This window comes from Oncorhynchus masou, unplaced genomic scaffold (assembly GCF_036934945.1).
Source record: "Oncorhynchus masou masou isolate Uvic2021 unplaced genomic scaffold, UVic_Omas_1.1 unplaced_scaffold_698, whole genome shotgun sequence".
NCBI classification, from domain to species: domain Eukaryota; kingdom Metazoa; phylum Chordata; class Actinopteri; order Salmoniformes; family Salmonidae; genus Oncorhynchus; species Oncorhynchus masou.
In genome coordinates, this window is record NW_027013438.1 from 185,001 (window position 1) to 202,500 (window position 17,500).

General features: G+C 48.2%; 1 protein-coding gene across 1 annotated transcript in view; it reads left to right on the forward strand.

Moving 5' to 3' along the window:
- LOC135537017 (sodium-dependent phosphate transport protein 2B-like) overlaps positions 1 to 17,500 on the forward strand; it is a 25,859-nt gene that overhangs the window by 6,893 nt on the left and 1,466 nt on the right. Inside the window, exons 7-12 of the mRNA XM_064963235.1 lie at positions 222 to 317; positions 1,327 to 1,447; positions 5,223 to 5,390; positions 15,355 to 15,471; positions 15,729 to 15,853; positions 16,671 to 16,871. Coding sequence (XP_064819307.1) covers positions 222 to 317; positions 1,327 to 1,447; positions 5,223 to 5,390; positions 15,355 to 15,471; positions 15,729 to 15,853; positions 16,671 to 16,871 — 828 coding nt within the window. The remainder of the gene's footprint in view (positions 1 to 221; positions 318 to 1,326; positions 1,448 to 5,222; positions 5,391 to 15,354; positions 15,472 to 15,728; positions 15,854 to 16,670; positions 16,872 to 17,500) is intronic.

The window sequence follows — 17,500 nt, forward strand, 5'->3', positions numbered from 1 at the left end:
TCTCTGTGTCTGTCTCTCTCTGTGTCTCTGTGTCTCTCTCTCTCTCTGTCTCTCTCTCTCTCTCTCTCTCTGTCTGTCTCTCTCTCTCTGTCTCTCTCTCTGTCTCTCTCTCTCTGTGTCTCTCTGTTTCTCTCTCTCTGTGTCTGTCTCTCTCTGTGTCTCTGTGTCTCTCTCTCTCTGTCTCTCTCTCTCTGTCTGTCTCTCTCTCTCTTGTCTCTTAGTTGGACAAGTCAGTCATCAGTGGTATTGCCACAGGAGACCCGGCTGCCAGGAATAAGAGTCTCATCTTAAAATGGTGCAAAACATTCACCAATGTGGTAAAAAAACATGCTAACAACACACCAAACATACTCCAACATGTTACCCAAACATGCTAACAACACACCAAACATACTCCAACATGTTACCAAACATGCTAACAACACACCAAACATAAACCAACATGTTACCCAAACATGCTAACAACACAACACACCAAACATAAACCAACATGTTACCCAAACATGCTAACAACACACCAAAAATAAACCAACATGTTACCCAAACATGCTAACAACACACCAAACATACTCCAACTGTTATGTACTTGAGTGAAGACCCAAAAGCGGTTTTAACAGAAAACAGAGTTCTTTAATGAAAAACAGGAATGGCATAAATCCTCTTCCAACGTAGTCAATGGAACAAAAAGAACGTTAGTATAATGCAGGATGCACCTGCCAGGCAGACTCCGACAGGATAGGACAAGGTGGAAGCAAACGGGACGACAGCTTGCTTCTGGCATCAAAAACACAAACAAGAATCAGACACTGAAAGTAGCAGGAACAGAGAGAGAAATAGAGACCTAATCAGAGGGGGAAGAGATAACAGGTGGGAAAGAGTGAATGAGCTAGTTAGGGGAGATGTAGAACAGCTGAAGAATGAGAGACAGAGAAGGTAACCTAAAAAGACCAGCAGAGAGAGAGAATGAAGAGAAAGGACAGGAACAGACATAACAAGACATGACACCAACATGTTACCCAAACATGCTAACAACACACCAAACATACTCCAACATGTTACCCAAACATGCTAACAACACACCAAACATAAAGCAACATGTTACCCAAACATGCTAACAACACACCAAACATAAACCAACATGTTACCCAAACATGCTAACAACACAACACACCAAACATAAACCAACATGTTACCCAAACATGCTAACAACACACCAAACATAAACCAACACGTTTAATTAACTAACAGGTGAACTACACCAAACATACTCCAACACGCTAACTACACACCAATGCATCAACACTTGTGTGTGTGTGTGTGTTCCAGACCCTGAGGAATGAGACGGTCCCCGGGCCAGAGAACTGCACCTCCCCAGCCCTCTGTTGGTGTTCCCAGGACCTCTGCTACACTCTGCATAACATCTCAGAGACCTACAACATACAGACATGTACGTACACAGTCAACAAACAGGAAACACTGTTCCCACGACAACAACCGTCTGTCTCCAATGACCCTATACCCTGAATAGGGCCAATGGGGCTCTGGTCTAAAGTAGTGCACTATATAGGGAATAGGGCTCTGGTCTAAAGTAGTTTACTATATAGGGAATAGGGTGACATAGGGCTCTGGTCTAAAGTAGTGCACTATGTAGGGAATAGGGCTCTAGTCTAAAGTAGTGCACCAAATAGGGAATATGGCTCTGGTCTAAAGTAGTGCACTATATAGGGAATAGGGCTCTGGTCTAAAGTAGTGCACCAAATAGGGAATAGGGCTCTGGTCTAAAGTAGGGCACCAAATAGGGAATAGGGCTCTGGTCTAAAGTAGTTTACTATATAGGGAATAGGGTGCCATAGGGCTCTGGTCTAAAGTAGTGCACCAAATAGGGAATAGGGCTCTGGTCTAAAGTAGTGCACCAAATAGGGAATAGGGCTCTGGTCTAAAGTAGTGCACTATATAGGGAATAGGGCTCTGGTCTAAAGTAGTGCACCAAATAGGGAATAGGGCTCTGGTCTAAAGTAGGGCACCAAATAGGGAATAGGGCCCTGGTCTAAAGTAGTGCACTATATAGGGAATAGGGCTCTGGTCTAAAGTAGTACCACTATATAGGGAATAGGGCTCTGGTCTAAAGTAGTGCAATATATAGGGAATATGGCTCTGGTCTAAAGTAGTGCACTATATAGGGAATAGGGTGCCATAGGGCTCTGGTCTAAAGTAGTGCACTATATAGGGAATAGGGCTCTGGTCTAAAGTAGTACCACTATATAGGGAATAGGGCTCTGGTCTAAAGTAGTGCACTATATAGGGAATAGGGCTCTGGTCTAAAGTAGTACCACTATATAGGGAATAGGGCTCTGGTCTAAAGTAGTGCAATATATAGGGAATAGGGTTCTGGTCTCAAGTAGTCCACTATATAGGGAATAGGGCTCCAGTCTAATGTAGTGCACTATATAGGGAATAGGGCTCTGGTCTAAAGTAGTGCACTATATAGGGAATAGGGCTCTGGTCTAAAGTAGTGCACTATATAGGGAATAGGGTTCTGGTCTAAAGTAGTGCACTATATAGGGAATAGGGTGCCATAGGGCTCTGGTCTAAAGTAGTGCACTATATAGGGAATAGGGCTCTGGTCTAAAGTAGTACCACTATATAGGGAATAGGGCTCTGGTCTAAAGTAGTGCACTATATAGGGAATAGGGCTCTGGTCTAAAGTAGTACCACTATATAGGGAATAGGGCTCTGGTCTAAAGTAGTGCAATATATAGGGAATAGGGTTCTGGTCTCAAGTAGTCCACTATATAGGGAATAGGGCTCCAGTCTAATGTAGTGCACTATATAGGGAATAGGGCTCTGGTCTAAAGTAGTGCACTATATAGGGAATAGGGCTCTGGTCTAAAGTAGTGCACTATATAGGGAATAGGGCTCTGGTCTAAAGTAGTGCACTATATAGGGAATAGGGTGCCATAGGGCTCTGGTCTAAAGTAGTGCACTATATAGGGAATAGGGCTCTGGTCTAAAGTAGTACCACTATATAGGGAATAGGGCTCTGGTCTAAAGTAGTGCACTATATAGGGAATAGGGCTCTGGTCTAAAGTAGTCCACTATATAGGGAATAGGGCTCTGGTCTAAAGTAGTACCACTATATAGGGAATAGGGCTCTGGTCTAAAGTAGTACCACTATATAGGGAATAGGGCTCTGGTCTAAAGTAGTACCACTATATAGGGAATAGGGCTCTGGTCTAAAGTAGTACCACTATATAGGGAATAGGGCTCTGGTCTAAAGTAGTACCACTATATAGGGAATAGGGCTCTGGTCTAAAGTAGTGCACTATATAGGGAATAGGGCTCTGGTCTAAAGTAGTGCACTATATAGGGAATAGGGCTCTGGTCTAAAGTAGTACCACTATATAGGGAATAGGGCTCTGGTCTAAAGTAGTGCAATATATAGGGAATAGGGTTCTGGTCTCAAGTAGTCCACTATATAGGGAATAGGGCTCCAGTCTAATGTAGTGCACTATATAGGGAATAGGGCTCTGGTCTAAAGTAGTGCACTATATAGGGAATAGGGCTCTGGTCTAAAGTAGTGCACTATATAGGGAATATGGCTCTGGTCTAAAGTAGTGCACTATATAGGGAATAGGGTGCCATAGGGCTCTGGTCTAAAGTAGTGCACTATATAGGGAATAGGGCTCTGGTCTAAAGTAGTACCACTATATAGGGAATAGGGCTCTGGTCTAAAGTAGTGCACTATATAGGGAATAGGGCTCTGGTCTAAAGTAGTACCACTATATAGGGAATAGTGCTCTGGTCTAAAGTAGTGCAATATATAGGGAATAGGGTTCTGGTCTCAAGTAGTCCACTATATAGGGAATAGGGCTCCAGTCTAATGTAGTGCACTATATAGGGAATAGGGCTCTGGTCTAAAGTAGTGCACTATATAGGGAATAGGGCTCTGGTCTAAAGTAGTGCACTATATAGGGAATAGGGCTCTGGTCTAAAGTAGTGCACTATATAGGGAATAGGGCTCTGGTCTAAAGTAGTGCAATATATAGGGAATATGGCTCTGGTCTAAAGTAGTGCACTATATAGGGCATAGGGTGCCATAGGGCTCTGGTCTAAAGTAGTGCACTATATAGGGAATAGGGCTCTGGTCTAAAGTAGTACCACTATATAGGGAATAGGGCTCTGGTCTAAAGTAGTGCACTATATAGGGAATAGGGCTCTGGTCTAAAGTAGTACCACTATATAGGGAATAGGGCTCTGGTCTAAAGTAGTGCAATATATAGGGAATAGGGTTCTGGTCTCAAGTAGTCCACTATATAGGGAATAGGGCTCCAGTCTAATGTAGTGCACTATATAGGGAATAGGGCTCTGGTCTAAAGTAGTGCACTATATAGGGAATAGGGCTCTGGTCTAAAGTAGTGCACTATATAGGGAATAGGGCTCTGGTCTAAAGTAGTGCACTATATAGGGAATAGGGCTCTGGTCTAAAGTAGTGCACTATATAGGGAATAGGGCTCTGGTCTAAAGTAGTGCAATATATAGGGAATATGGCTCTGGTCTAAAGTAGTGCACTATATAGGGCATAGGGTGCCATAGGGCTCTGGTCTAAAGTAGTGCACTATATAGGGAATAGGGCTCTGGTCTAAAGTAGTACCACTATATAGGGAATAGGGCTCTGGTCTAAAGTAGTGCACTATATAGGGAATAGGGCTCTGGTCTAAAGTAGTACCACTATATAGGGAATAGGGCTCTGGTCTAAAGTAGTGCAATATATAGGGAATAGGGTTCTGGTCTCAAGTAGTCCACTATATAGGGAATAGGGCTCCAGTCTAATGTAGTGCACTATATAGGGAATAGGGCTCTGGTCTAAAGTAGTGCACTATATAGGGAATAGGGCTCTGGTCTAAAGTAGTGCACTATATAGGGAATAGGGCTCTGGTCTAAAGTAGTGCACTATATAGGGAATAGGGCTCTGGTCTAAAGTAGTGCACTATATAGGGAATAGGGCTCCCCAGGTAATGTGTGTTGTCCCTCCCCAGGTAATGTGTGTTGTCCCTCCCCAGGTAATGTGTGTTGTCCCTCCCCAGGTAATGTGTTGTCCCTCCCCAGGTAATGTGTTGTCCCTCCCCAGGTAATGTGTTGTCCCTCCCCAGGTAATGTGTGTTGTCCCTCCCCAGGTAATGTGTGTTGTCCCTCCCCAGGTAATGTGTGTTGTCCCTCCCCAGGTAATCATATCTTTGTGAACGTGGACCTGTCTGACCTGGCGATAGGCCTGATCCTGCTGGCTCTGTCTCTGCTGGTGCTGTGTTCCTGTCTCATCCTCATCGTCAAGCTGCTCAACTCTATGCTGAAGGGACAGGTGGCCGTGGTCATCAAGAAGGTGCTCAACACAGGTGAGACTGAGGGGGAGGAGGAAGAGGAGCGAGGAAGAGGAGAGAGGACGAGGGCAATGGTGGTGATGGTGATGATGATGATGATGACGATGACGATGACGATGACGATGATGATGGTGATGATGGTGATGATGGTGGTGGTGGTGTAGATGATGATGATGATGGTGGTGGTGATGGTGGTGATGATGGTGGTGATGATGGTGGTGATGATGATGGTGATGGTGGTGATGATGATGATGATGGTGGTGATGATGATGATGATGGTGGTGATGATGATGATGATGGTGATGATGATGATGATGGTGATGATGATGATGATGATGATGATGATGATGATGATGATGATGATGATGATGATGATGATGATGATGGTGGGGATGATGGTGAGCAGTTGTAGTCTGTAGTCATTCGTTAGAAGTATTCAGTAGTCAGTGGTAAACATTTGTTATTATTCAGTAGTTGTTGTAACTTTAATGGGTTACAGAGTTAATGTTTGCGGTTAATTAATTGACCAAACACCAAAAACCCGAAAAGAAAACGGAATTAAAATAATGACTGTGCCGTTATACAATACATAGAAGAAACACACACATGTATTACATCATACACTCTCTCTCTCAATACATAGCTGTTATACAATACATAGAAGGAACACACACATGTATTACATCATACTCTCTCTCTCTCTCAATATATAGCTGTTATACAATACATAGAAGGAACACACACATGTATTACATCATACTCTCTCTCTCTCTCAATATATAGCTGTTATACAATACATAGAAGGAACACACACATGTATTACATCATACTCTCTCTCTCTCTCAATACATAGCTGTTATACAATACATAGAAGGAACACACACATGTATTACATCATACTCTCTCTCTCTCTCAATACATAGCTGTTATACAATACATAGAAGAAACACACACATGTATTACATCATACTCTCTCTCTCTCTCAATACATAGAAGGAACACACACATGTATTACATCATACTCTCTCTCTCTCTCCATGTCTCTCTCTCTCTGTGTCTCTCTCAATACATAGAAGAAACACACACATGTATTACATCATACTCTCTCTCTCTCTCCATGTCTCTCTCTCTCTGTCTCTCTCAATACATAGAAGAAACACACACATGTATTACATCATACTCGCTCTCTCTCTCTCCATGTCTCTCTCTCTCTGTGTCTCTCTCAATACATAGCCGTTATACAATACATAGAAGGAACACACCCATGTATTACATCATACTCTCTCTCTCAATACATAGAAGGAACACACACATGTATTACATCATACTCTCTCTCTCTCTCCATGTCTCTCTCTCTCTGTGTCTCTCTCAATACATAGAAGAAACACACACATGTATTACATCATACTCTCTCTCTCTCTCCATGTCTCTCTCTCTCTGTGTCTCTCTCAATACATAGAAGAAACACACACATGTATTACATCATACTCGCTCTCTCTCTCTCCATGTCTCTCTCTCTCTGTGTCTCTCTCAATACATAGCCGTTATACAATACATAGAAGGAACACACACATGTATTACATCATACTCTCTCTCTCTCTCTCCATGTCTCTCTCTCTGTGTCTCTCTCAATACATAGCCGTTATACAATACATAGAAGGAACACACACATGTATTACATCATACTCTCTCTCTCTCTCAATACATAGCCGTTATACAATACATAGAAGGAACACACACATGTATTACATCATACTCTCTCTCTCTCTCCATGTCTCTCTCTCTGTGTCTCTCTCAATACATAGCCGTTATACAATACATCGCCTAATGGCCGACCACATTACGCATTGCAGAATATATATATATTTGTTTACGTATAGATTAATAAAATCTATACGGTACATAATTGGTCTGGCGTACGAATTATAATAATCTCCTTTGAGTTTCAAATAACTGTTTCTTCAAATGGATCGATCACATTGAGCTGAATCAACGTAGCCTAATAGTGAGTTTTTAAAGGTGCAATATGTAGAAATCGCTCAGCCATTTCCTGGTTGCTAAATTTTTTATAGTTCACCTAATTTCAGTTTGTGACAAAAGTTTAGATCATTATTATTGTAATTAAGTCTAAAGCGCTGTGAAATATAATTTCAATAACTAATAATATTGTATTTTCAGCTGTTTGAAGCTGGTGTACAAAACCGAAAGTAAAAGACAAAACTTAAGAACGGGAAGCATAGAAATAATGAACATAGACCAGATCTACCTCTCCTTAGACTTGCTTTCAATGTGAATGTGAGATCTATAACACACGTTTCTATGTGAATTTGGTCAAGTTGCCCAAAAAGATACATGTTGCAGCTTTAAAAGCATAGTACTGTTTCAGTGATAAGGGTTTGATGTGATTTTTGATTCTATTTGCATTGATGTCAGAACGGTTAGAGGGACAATAGAGCCCTGAGTACCAGGCCATTAGGACCTGTTGGAGGGACAATAGAGCCCTGAGTACCAGGCCATTAGGGCCTGATGGGGGGACAGTAGAGTAGAGCCCTGAGTACCAGGCCATTAGGACCTGTTGGAGGGACAATAGAGCCCTGAGTACCAGGCCATTAGGACCTGATGGGGGGACAGTAGAGTAGAGCCCTGAGTACCAGGCCATTAGGACCTGTTGGAGGGACAATAGAGCCCTGAGTATCAGACCATTAGGACCTGATGAAGGGACAGTAGAGCCCTGAGTTCCAGACCATTAGGACCTGATGGAGGGACAGTAGAGCCCTGAGTACCAGACCATTAGGACCTGATGGAGGGATCGTAGAGTCCTGAGTATCAGACCATTAGGACCTGATGGAGGGACAGTAGAGCCCTGAGTACCAGACCATTAGGACCTGCTGGAGGGACAGTAGAGCCCTGAGTACCAGACCATTAGGACCTGATGGAGGGATAGTAGAGCCCTGAGTAAAAGACCATTGGGACCTGATGGAGGGACAGTAGAGCCCTGAGTTCCAGATCATTAGGACCTGATGGAGGGACAGTAGAGCCCTGAGTACCAGATCATTAGGACCTGATGGAGGGACAGTAGAGCCCTGAGTACCAGGCCATTAGGACCTGATGGAGGGACAGTAGAGTAGAGCCCTGAGTACCAGGCCATTACGACCTGTTGGAGGGACAATAGAGCCCTGAGTACCAGGCCATTAGGACCTGCTGGAGGGACCGTAGAGCCCTGAGTACCAGACCATTAGGACCTGATGAAGGGACAATAGAGCCCTGAGTTCCAGGCCATTAGGACCTGATGGAGGGACAGCAGAGCCCTGAGTACCAGGCCATTACGACCTGATGGAGGGACAGCAGAGCCCTGAGTACCAGGCCATTAGGACCTGATGGAGGGACCGTAGAGCCCTGAGTACCAGACCATTAGGACCTGATGAAGGGACAGTAGAGCCCTGAGTACCAGACCATTAGGACCTGATGAAGGGACAGTAGAGCCCTGAGTTCCAGGCCATTAGGACCTGATGGAGGGACAGCAGAGCCCTGAGTACCAGGCCATTAGGACCTGATGGAGGGACAGCAGAGCCCTGAGTACCAGGCCATTAGGACCTGATGGAGGGACCGTAGAGCCCTGAGTACCAGACCATTAGGACCTGATGAAGGGACAGTAGAGCCCTGAGTTCCAGACCATTAGGACCTGATGGAGGGACAGTAGAGCCCTGAGTACCAGACCATTGGGACCTGATGGAGGGACCGTAGAGCCCTGAGTACCAGACCATTAGGACCTGATGAAGGGACAGTAGAGCCCTGAGTTCCAGACCATTAGGACCTGATGGAGGGACAGTAGAGCCCTGAGTACCAGACCATTAGGACCTGATGGAGGGACAGTAGAGCCCTGAGTACCAGGCCATTAGGACCTGATGGAGGGACAGTAGAGCCCTGAGTACCAGACCATTAGGACCTGATGGAGGGACAATAGAGCCCTGAGTACCAGACCATTGGGACCAGATGGAGGGACAGCAGAGCCCTGAGTACCAGGCCATTAGGACCTGATGGAGGGACAGTAGAGTAGAGCCCTGAGTACCAGGCCATTACGACCTGTTGGAGGGACAATAGAGCCCTGAGTACCAGGCCATTAGGACCTGCTGGAGGGACAATAGAGCCCTTAGTTCCAGGCCATTAGGACCTGATGGAGGGGCAATAGAGCCCTGAGTACCAGGCCAATAGGACCTGATGGAGGGAAAATAGAGCCCTGAGTACCAGACCATTAGGACCTGATGGAGGGACAATAGAGCCATGAGTACTAGGCCATTAGGACCTGATGGAGGGACAGCAGAGCCCTGAGTACCAGGCCATTAGGACCTGATGGAGGGACAGTAGAGCCCTGAGTACCAGACCATTAGGACCTGATGGAGGGACAGTAGAGCCCTGAGTACCAGACCATTAGGACCAGATGGAGGGACAGCAGAGCCCTGAGTACCAGGCCATTAGGACCTGATGGAGGGACAGTAGAGCTCTGAGTACCAGACCATTAGGACCTGATGGAGGGACAGTAGAGCCCTGAGTTCCAGACCATTAGGACCTGATGGAGGGACAGTAGAGCCCTGAGATCCAGGCCATTAGGACCTGATGGAGGGACAATAGAGCCCTGAGTACCAGGCCATTAGGGCCTGATGGGGGGACAGTAGAGTAGAGCCCTGAGTACCAGGCCATTAGGACCTGTTGGAGGGACAATAGAGCCCTGAGTACCAGGCCATTAGGACCTGATGGGGGGACAGTAGAGTAGAGCCCTGAGTACCAGGCCATTAGGACCTGTTGGAGGGACAATAGAGCCCTGAGTACCAGGCCATTAGGACCTGTTGGAGGGACAACAGAGCCCTGAGTACCAGGCCATTAGGACCTGATGGGGGGACAGTAGAGTAGAGCCCTGAGTACCAGGCCATTAGGACCTGTTGGAGGGACAATAGAGCCCTGAGTACCAGACCATTAGGACCTGATGAAGGGACAGTAGAGCCCTGAGTTCCAGGCCATTAGGACCTGATGGAGGGACAGCAGAGCCCTGAGTACCAGGCCATTAGGACCTGATGGAGGGACAGCAGAGCCCTGAGTACCAGGCCATTAGGACCTGATGGAGGGACCGTAGAGCCCTGAGTACCAGACCATTAGGACCTGATGAAGGGACAGTAGAGCCCTGAGTACCAGACCATTGGGACCAGATGGAGGGACAGTAGAGCCCTGAGTACCAGACCATTAGGACCTGATGGAGGGACAGTAGAGCCCTGAGTACCAGGCCATTAGGACCTGATGGAGGGACAGTAGACCCCTGAGTACCAGACCATTAGGACCTGATGGAGGGACAATAGAGCCCTGAGTACCAGACCATTGGGACCAGATGGAGGGACAGCAGAGCCCTGAGTACCAGGCCATTAGGACCTGATGGAGGGACAGTAGAGTAGAGCCCTGAGTACCAGGCCATTACGACCTGTTGGAGGGACAATAGAGCCCTGAGTACCAGGCCATTAGGACCTGCTGGAGGGACAATAGAGCCCTTAGTTCCTGCCATTAGGACCTGATGGAGGGGCAATAGAGCCCTGAGTACCAGGCCAATAGGACCTGATGGAGGGAAAATAGAGCCCTGAGTACCAGACCATCAGGACCTGATGGAGGGACAATAGAGCCATGAGTACTAGGCCATTAGGACCTGATGGAGGGACAGCAGAGCCCTGAGTACCAGGCCATTAGGACCTGATGGAGGGACAGTAGAGCCCTGAGTACCAGACCATTAGGACCTGATGGAGGGACAGTAGAGCCCTGAGTACCAGACCATTAGGACCAGATGGAGGGACAGCAGAGCCCTGAGTACCAGGCCATTAGGACCTGATGGAGGGACAGTAGAGCTCTGAGTACCAGACCATTAGGACCTGATGGAGGGACAGTAGAGCCCTGAGTTCCAGACCATTAGGACCTGATGGAGGGACAGTAGAGCCCTGAGTAAAAGACCATTGGGACCTGATGGAGGGACAGTAGAGCCCTGAGTTCCAGGCCATTAGGACCTGATGGAGGGGCAATAGAGCCCTGAGTATCAGGCCAATAGGACCTGATGGAGGGAAAATAGAGCCCTGAGTACCAGACCATTAGGACCTGATGGAGGGACAATAGAGCCATGAGTACTAGGCCATTAGGACCTGATGGAGGGACAGCAGAGCCCTGAGTACCAGGCCATTAGGACCTGATGGAGGGACAGTAGAGCCCTGAGTACCAGACCATTAGGACCTGATGGAGGGACAGTAGAGTCCTGAGTACCAGACCATTAGGACCTGATGGAGGGACAGTAAAGCCCTGAGTACCAGACCATTAGGACCTGATGGAGGGACAGTAGAGCCCTGAGTTCCAGGCCATTAGGACCTGATGGAGGGACAGTAGAGCCCTGAGTAAAAGACCATTGGGACCTGATGGATGGACAGTAGAGCCCTGAGTAAAAGACCATTGGGACCTGATGGAGGGACAGTAGAGCCCTGAGTTCCAGGCCATTAGGACCTGATGGAGGGGCAATAGAGCCCTGAGTACCAGGCCAATAGGACCTGATGGAGGGGCAATAGAGCCCTGAGTACCAGGCCAATAGGACTTGATGGAGGGAAAATAGAGCCCTGAGTACCAGACCATTAGGACCTGATGGAGGGACAATAGAGCCATGAGTACTAGGCCATTAGGACCTGATGGAGGGACAGCAGAGCCCTGAGTACCAGACCATTAGGACCTGATGGAGGGGCAATAGAGCCCTGAGTACCAGGCCATTAGGACCTGATGGAGGGACAGTAGAGCCCTGAGTACCAGACCATTAGGACCTGATGGAGGGACAGTAGAGTCCTGAGTACCAGACCATTAGGACCAGATGGAGGGACAGCAGAGCCCTGAGTACCAGGCCATTAGGACCTGATGGAGGGACCGTAGAGCCCTGAGTACCAGACCATTAGGACCTGATGGATTGACAGTAAAGCCCTGAGTACCAGACCATTAGGACCTGATGGAGGGACAGTAGAGCCCTGAGTTCCAGACCATTAGGACCTGATGGAGGGACAGTAGAGCCCTGAGTAAAAGACCATTAACTAACTGATGGAGGGACAGTAGGGCCCTGAGTACCAGGCCATTAGGACCTGATGGAGGGACAGTAGAGCCCTGAGTACCAGACCATTAGGACCTGATGAAGGGACAGTAGAGCCCTGAGTACCAGGCCAATAGGACCTGATGGAGGGACAGTAGAGCCCTGAGTACCAGACCATTAGGACCAGATGGAGGGACAGCAGAGCCCTGAGTACCAGGCCATTATGACCTGATGGAGGGACCGTAGAGCCCTGAGTACCAGACCATTAGGACCTGATGAAGGGACAGTAGAGCTCTGAGTACCAGACCACTAGGACCTGATGGAGGGACAGTAGAGCCCTGAGTTCCAGACCATTAGGACCTGATGGAGGGACAGTAGAGCCCTGAGTAAAAGACCATTGGGACCTGATGGAGGGACAGTAGAGCCCTGAGTTCCAGGCCATTAGGACCTGATGGAGGGGCAATAGAGCCCTGAGTACCAGGCCAATAGTACCTGATGGAGGGAAAATAGAGCCCTGAGTACCAGACCATTAGGACCTGATGGAGGGACAATAGAGCCATGAGTACTAGGCCATTAGGACCTGATGGAGGGACAGCAGAGCCCTGAGTACCAGACCATTAGGACCTGATGGAGGGACAGCAGAGTAGAGCCCTGAGTACCAGACCATTAGGACCTGATGGAGGGACAGTAGAGCCCTGAGTACCAGACCATTAGGACCTGATGGAGGGACAGCAGAGTAGAGCCCTGAGTACCAGACCATTAGGACCTGATGGAGGGACAGCAGAGTAGAGCCCTGAGTACCAGGCCATTAGGACCTGATGGAGGGACAGTAGAGCCCTGAGTACCAGGCCATTAGGACCTGATGGAGGGACAGTAGAGCCCTGAGTACCAGACCATTAGGACCTGATGGAGGGACCGTAGAGCCCTGAGTACCAGACCATTAGGACCTGATGGAGGGACAGTAAAGCCCTGAGTACCAGACCATTAGGACCTGATGGAGGGACAGTAGAGCCCTGAGTTCCAGACCATTAGGACCTGATGGAGGGACAGTAGAGCCCAGAGTAAAAGACCATTGGGACCTGATGGATGGACAGTGGAGCCCTGAGTTCCAGACCATTAGGACCTGATGGAGGGACAGTAGAGCCCTGAGTACCAGACCATTGGGACCAGATGGAGGGACAGTAGAGCCCTGAGTACCAGGCCAATAGGACCTGATGGAGGGAAAATAGAGCCCTGAGTACCAGACCATTAGGACCTGATGGAGGGACAGTAGAGCCCTGAGTACCAGACCATTAGGACCAGATGGAGGGACAGCAGAGCCCTGAGTACCAGGCCATTAGGACCTGATGGAGGGACATTAGACCCCTGAGTACCAGACCATTGAGACCTGATGGAGGGACAGTAGAGCCCTGAGTACCAGACCATTAGGACCTGATGGAGGGACAGTAGAGCCCTGAGTACCAGACCATTAACTAACTGATGGAGGGACAGTAGGGCCCTGAGTACCAGGCCATTAGGACCTGATGGAGGGACAGTAGAGCCCTGAGTACCAGACCATTAGGACCTGATGGAGGGACAGTAGAGCCCTGAGTACCAGACCATTAGGACCTGATGGAGGGACCGTAGAGCCCTGAGTACCAGACCATTAGGACCTGATGGAGGGACAGTAGAGCCCTGAGTACCAGACCATTGGGACCAGATGGAGGGACAGTAGAGCCCTGAGTACCAGACCATTAGGACCTGATGGAGGGACAGTAGAGCCCTGAGTACCAGACCATTAGGACCTGATGGAGGGACAGCAGAGCCCTGAGTACCAGGCCATTAGGACCTGATGGAGTGACATTAGAGCCCTGAGTACCAGACCATTGGGACCAGATGGAGGGACAGTAGAGCCCTGAGTACCAGACCATTAGGACCTGATGGAGGGACAGTAGAGCCCTGAGTACCAGACCATTAACTAAATGATGGAGGGACAGTAGGGCCCTGAGTACCAGGCCATTAGGACCTGATGGAGGGACAGTAGAGCCCTGAGTACCAGGCCATTAGGACCTGATGGAGGGACAGCAGAGCCCTGAGTACCAGAACATTAGGACCTGATGGAGGGGCAATAGAGCCCTGAGTACCAGGCCATTAGGACCTGCTGGAGGGACAGTAGAGCCCTGAGTACCAGGCCAATAGGACCTGATGGAGGGAAAATAGAGCCCTGAGTACCAGGCCAATAGGACCTGATGGAGGGACAGTAGAGCCCTGAGTACCAGACCATTAACTAAATGATGGAGGGACAGTAGGGCCCTGAGTACCAGGCCATTAGGACCTGATGGAGGGACAGTAGAGCCCTGAGTACCAGGCCATTAGGACCTGATGGAGGGACAGTAGAGCCCTGAGTTCCAGGCCATTAGGACCTGATGGAGGGACAGTAGAGCCCTGAGTACCAGGCCAATAGGACCTGATGGAGGGAAAATAGAGCCCTGAGTACCAGGCCATTAGCTATCCAATACCTATGCAATCAATCCTAAAGTAGAGCCACAGAAATAGAATGTACAACACAACGTTGACTTTGACATCGACTGGGAATATCTGTCCTAGTGATTCTATGTCTAGGAGTAGATAGCTCAGAAATTGCAGGATAGGCTCCCCCAAATATGTCCGGAAGAAATATTTCACTTTTTATTTAACCAGGAAAACCCTCGAGGTTAGAAACCTATTGAGTGAAGGTACCAGGACATACAGTATTCGCAGGCCGTCATGCTCACAGTGTGTGTGTGTGTGTGTGTGTGTGTGTGTGTGTGTGTGTGTGTGTGTGTGTGTGTGTGTGTGTGTGTGTGTGTGTGTGTGTGTGTGTGTGTGTGTGTGTGTGTGTGTGTGTGTGTGTGTGTGTGTGTGTGTGTGTAGATTTCCCGTTCCCCTTTGGCTGGGTGACTGGTTACATCGCCATCCTGGTCGGAGCTGGAATGACCTTCATCGTCCAGAGTAGTTCTGTCTTCACCTCCGCTATCACTCCACTCGTTGGTGAGTCTCCTCTACCCTCCCTCCCTCCCCTCCTCTTCTCTTCTCTTCTCCTCTCCTCCTCTCCTCTTCTCCCCTTCTCCCCTTCTCCCCTCCTCTCCTCTTCTCTTCTTCCTCTCCTCCTCCCTTCCTCTCCTCTTCTCTCCTCTTCTCTTCTCTCCTCTTCTCTCCTCCCCTCCTATTCTCCTCTCTATGGTAAATGTATCTACAGGTTATGTCATGTGTATGTGTATGGTAATAAGTGTTCCCCTCGTGTGTAGGTATTGGTGTGATCAGCATCGAGAGGGCGTACCCTCTGTCGCTAGGGGCCAACATCGGCACGACGACCACGGCTATACTGGCAGCCATGGCAGCACCTGGAGACACACTGGCCAATGCTCTACAGGTCAGACACACACACACACACACACACACACACACACACACACACACACACACACCCTACCCTACCACATAGCAAGGCAGCAACACATAACAACATAGCAAGACAGCAACACATGACAACATAGCAAGACAGGAACACATGACAACATAGCAAGGCAGCAACACATGACAACATAGCAAGGCAGCAATACATAACAACATAGCAAGACAGCAACACATTACCACATAGCAAGGCAGCAACACATGACAACACAGCAAGGCAGCAACACATGACAACACAGCAAGGCAGCAACACATGACAACACAGCAAGGCAGCAACACATGACGACACAGCAAGGCAGCAACACATGACAACACAGCAAGGCAGCAACACATGACGACACAGCAAGGCAGCAACACATGACGACACAGCAAGGCAGCAACACATGACGACACAGCAAGGCAGCAACACATGACAACACAGCAAGGCAGCAACACATGACAACACAGCAAGACAGCAACACATGACAACATAGCAAGACAGCAACACATGACAACATAGCAAGACAGCAACACATGACAACATAGCAAGGCAGCAACACACGACAACATAGCAAGGCAGCAACACATGACAACATAGCAAGGCAGCAACACATGACAACATAGCAAGGCAGCAACACATGACAACATAGCAAGACAGCAACACATGACAACATAGCAAGGCAGCAACACATGACAACATAGCAAGACAGCAACACATGACAACATAGCAAGGCAGAAACACATGATCCTAATGGCCTGGTACTCAGGGCTCTACTGTCCCTCCATCCATTCCCCAGATCGCTCTGATTCACTTCGTGTTCAACGTGTCTGGTATCATCTTGTGGTATCCAATCCCCTTCACCCGTATCCCCATCCGATTGGCTAAGGCCCTGGGTGACATCACGGCAGAGTATCGCTGGTTCGCCGGCGTCTACATCATTTCCTGCTTCTTTCTCCTGCCCCTCTTCGTCTTCGGCCTGTCGATGGCCGGCTGGAAGGTGAGTGATTGGTTGATTGGTGGATGGATGGATGGGTGGAGAGATGGATTGATGGAGGTGTGGTTGGAAGGGTGATTGATTGACTGACTGAGTAAATGATAGTCGATGAGTGAGTGGTTGATTGATTTTTTTTAGATTGATTTTTACTTAACCTTTATTTAACAACAGGCTAGTCAGTTGAAGGCCAAAAGGCAAAAGGCCCCCTGTGGGGAGGGGGGCTGGGATGAAAAATAAAACATAAAACATATAGGACAAAACACACATCACGACAAGAGAGACACCACAACACTACACAAAGTGAGACCTAAGACGACAACATAGCAAGGCAGCAACACATGACAACATAGCAAGGCAGCAACACATGACAACATAGCAAGGGAGCAACACAGCAAGGCAGCAACACGTGACAACATAGCAAGGCAGCAACACATGACAACATAGCAAGGGAGCAACACATGACAACATAGCAAGGCAGCAACACGTGACAACATAGCAAGGCAGCAACACGTGACAACATAGCAAGGCAGCAACACATGACCACATAGCAAGGCAGCAACACATGACGACATAGCAAGGCAGCAACACATGACAACATAGCAAGGCAGCAACACATGACAACAAAGCAAGGC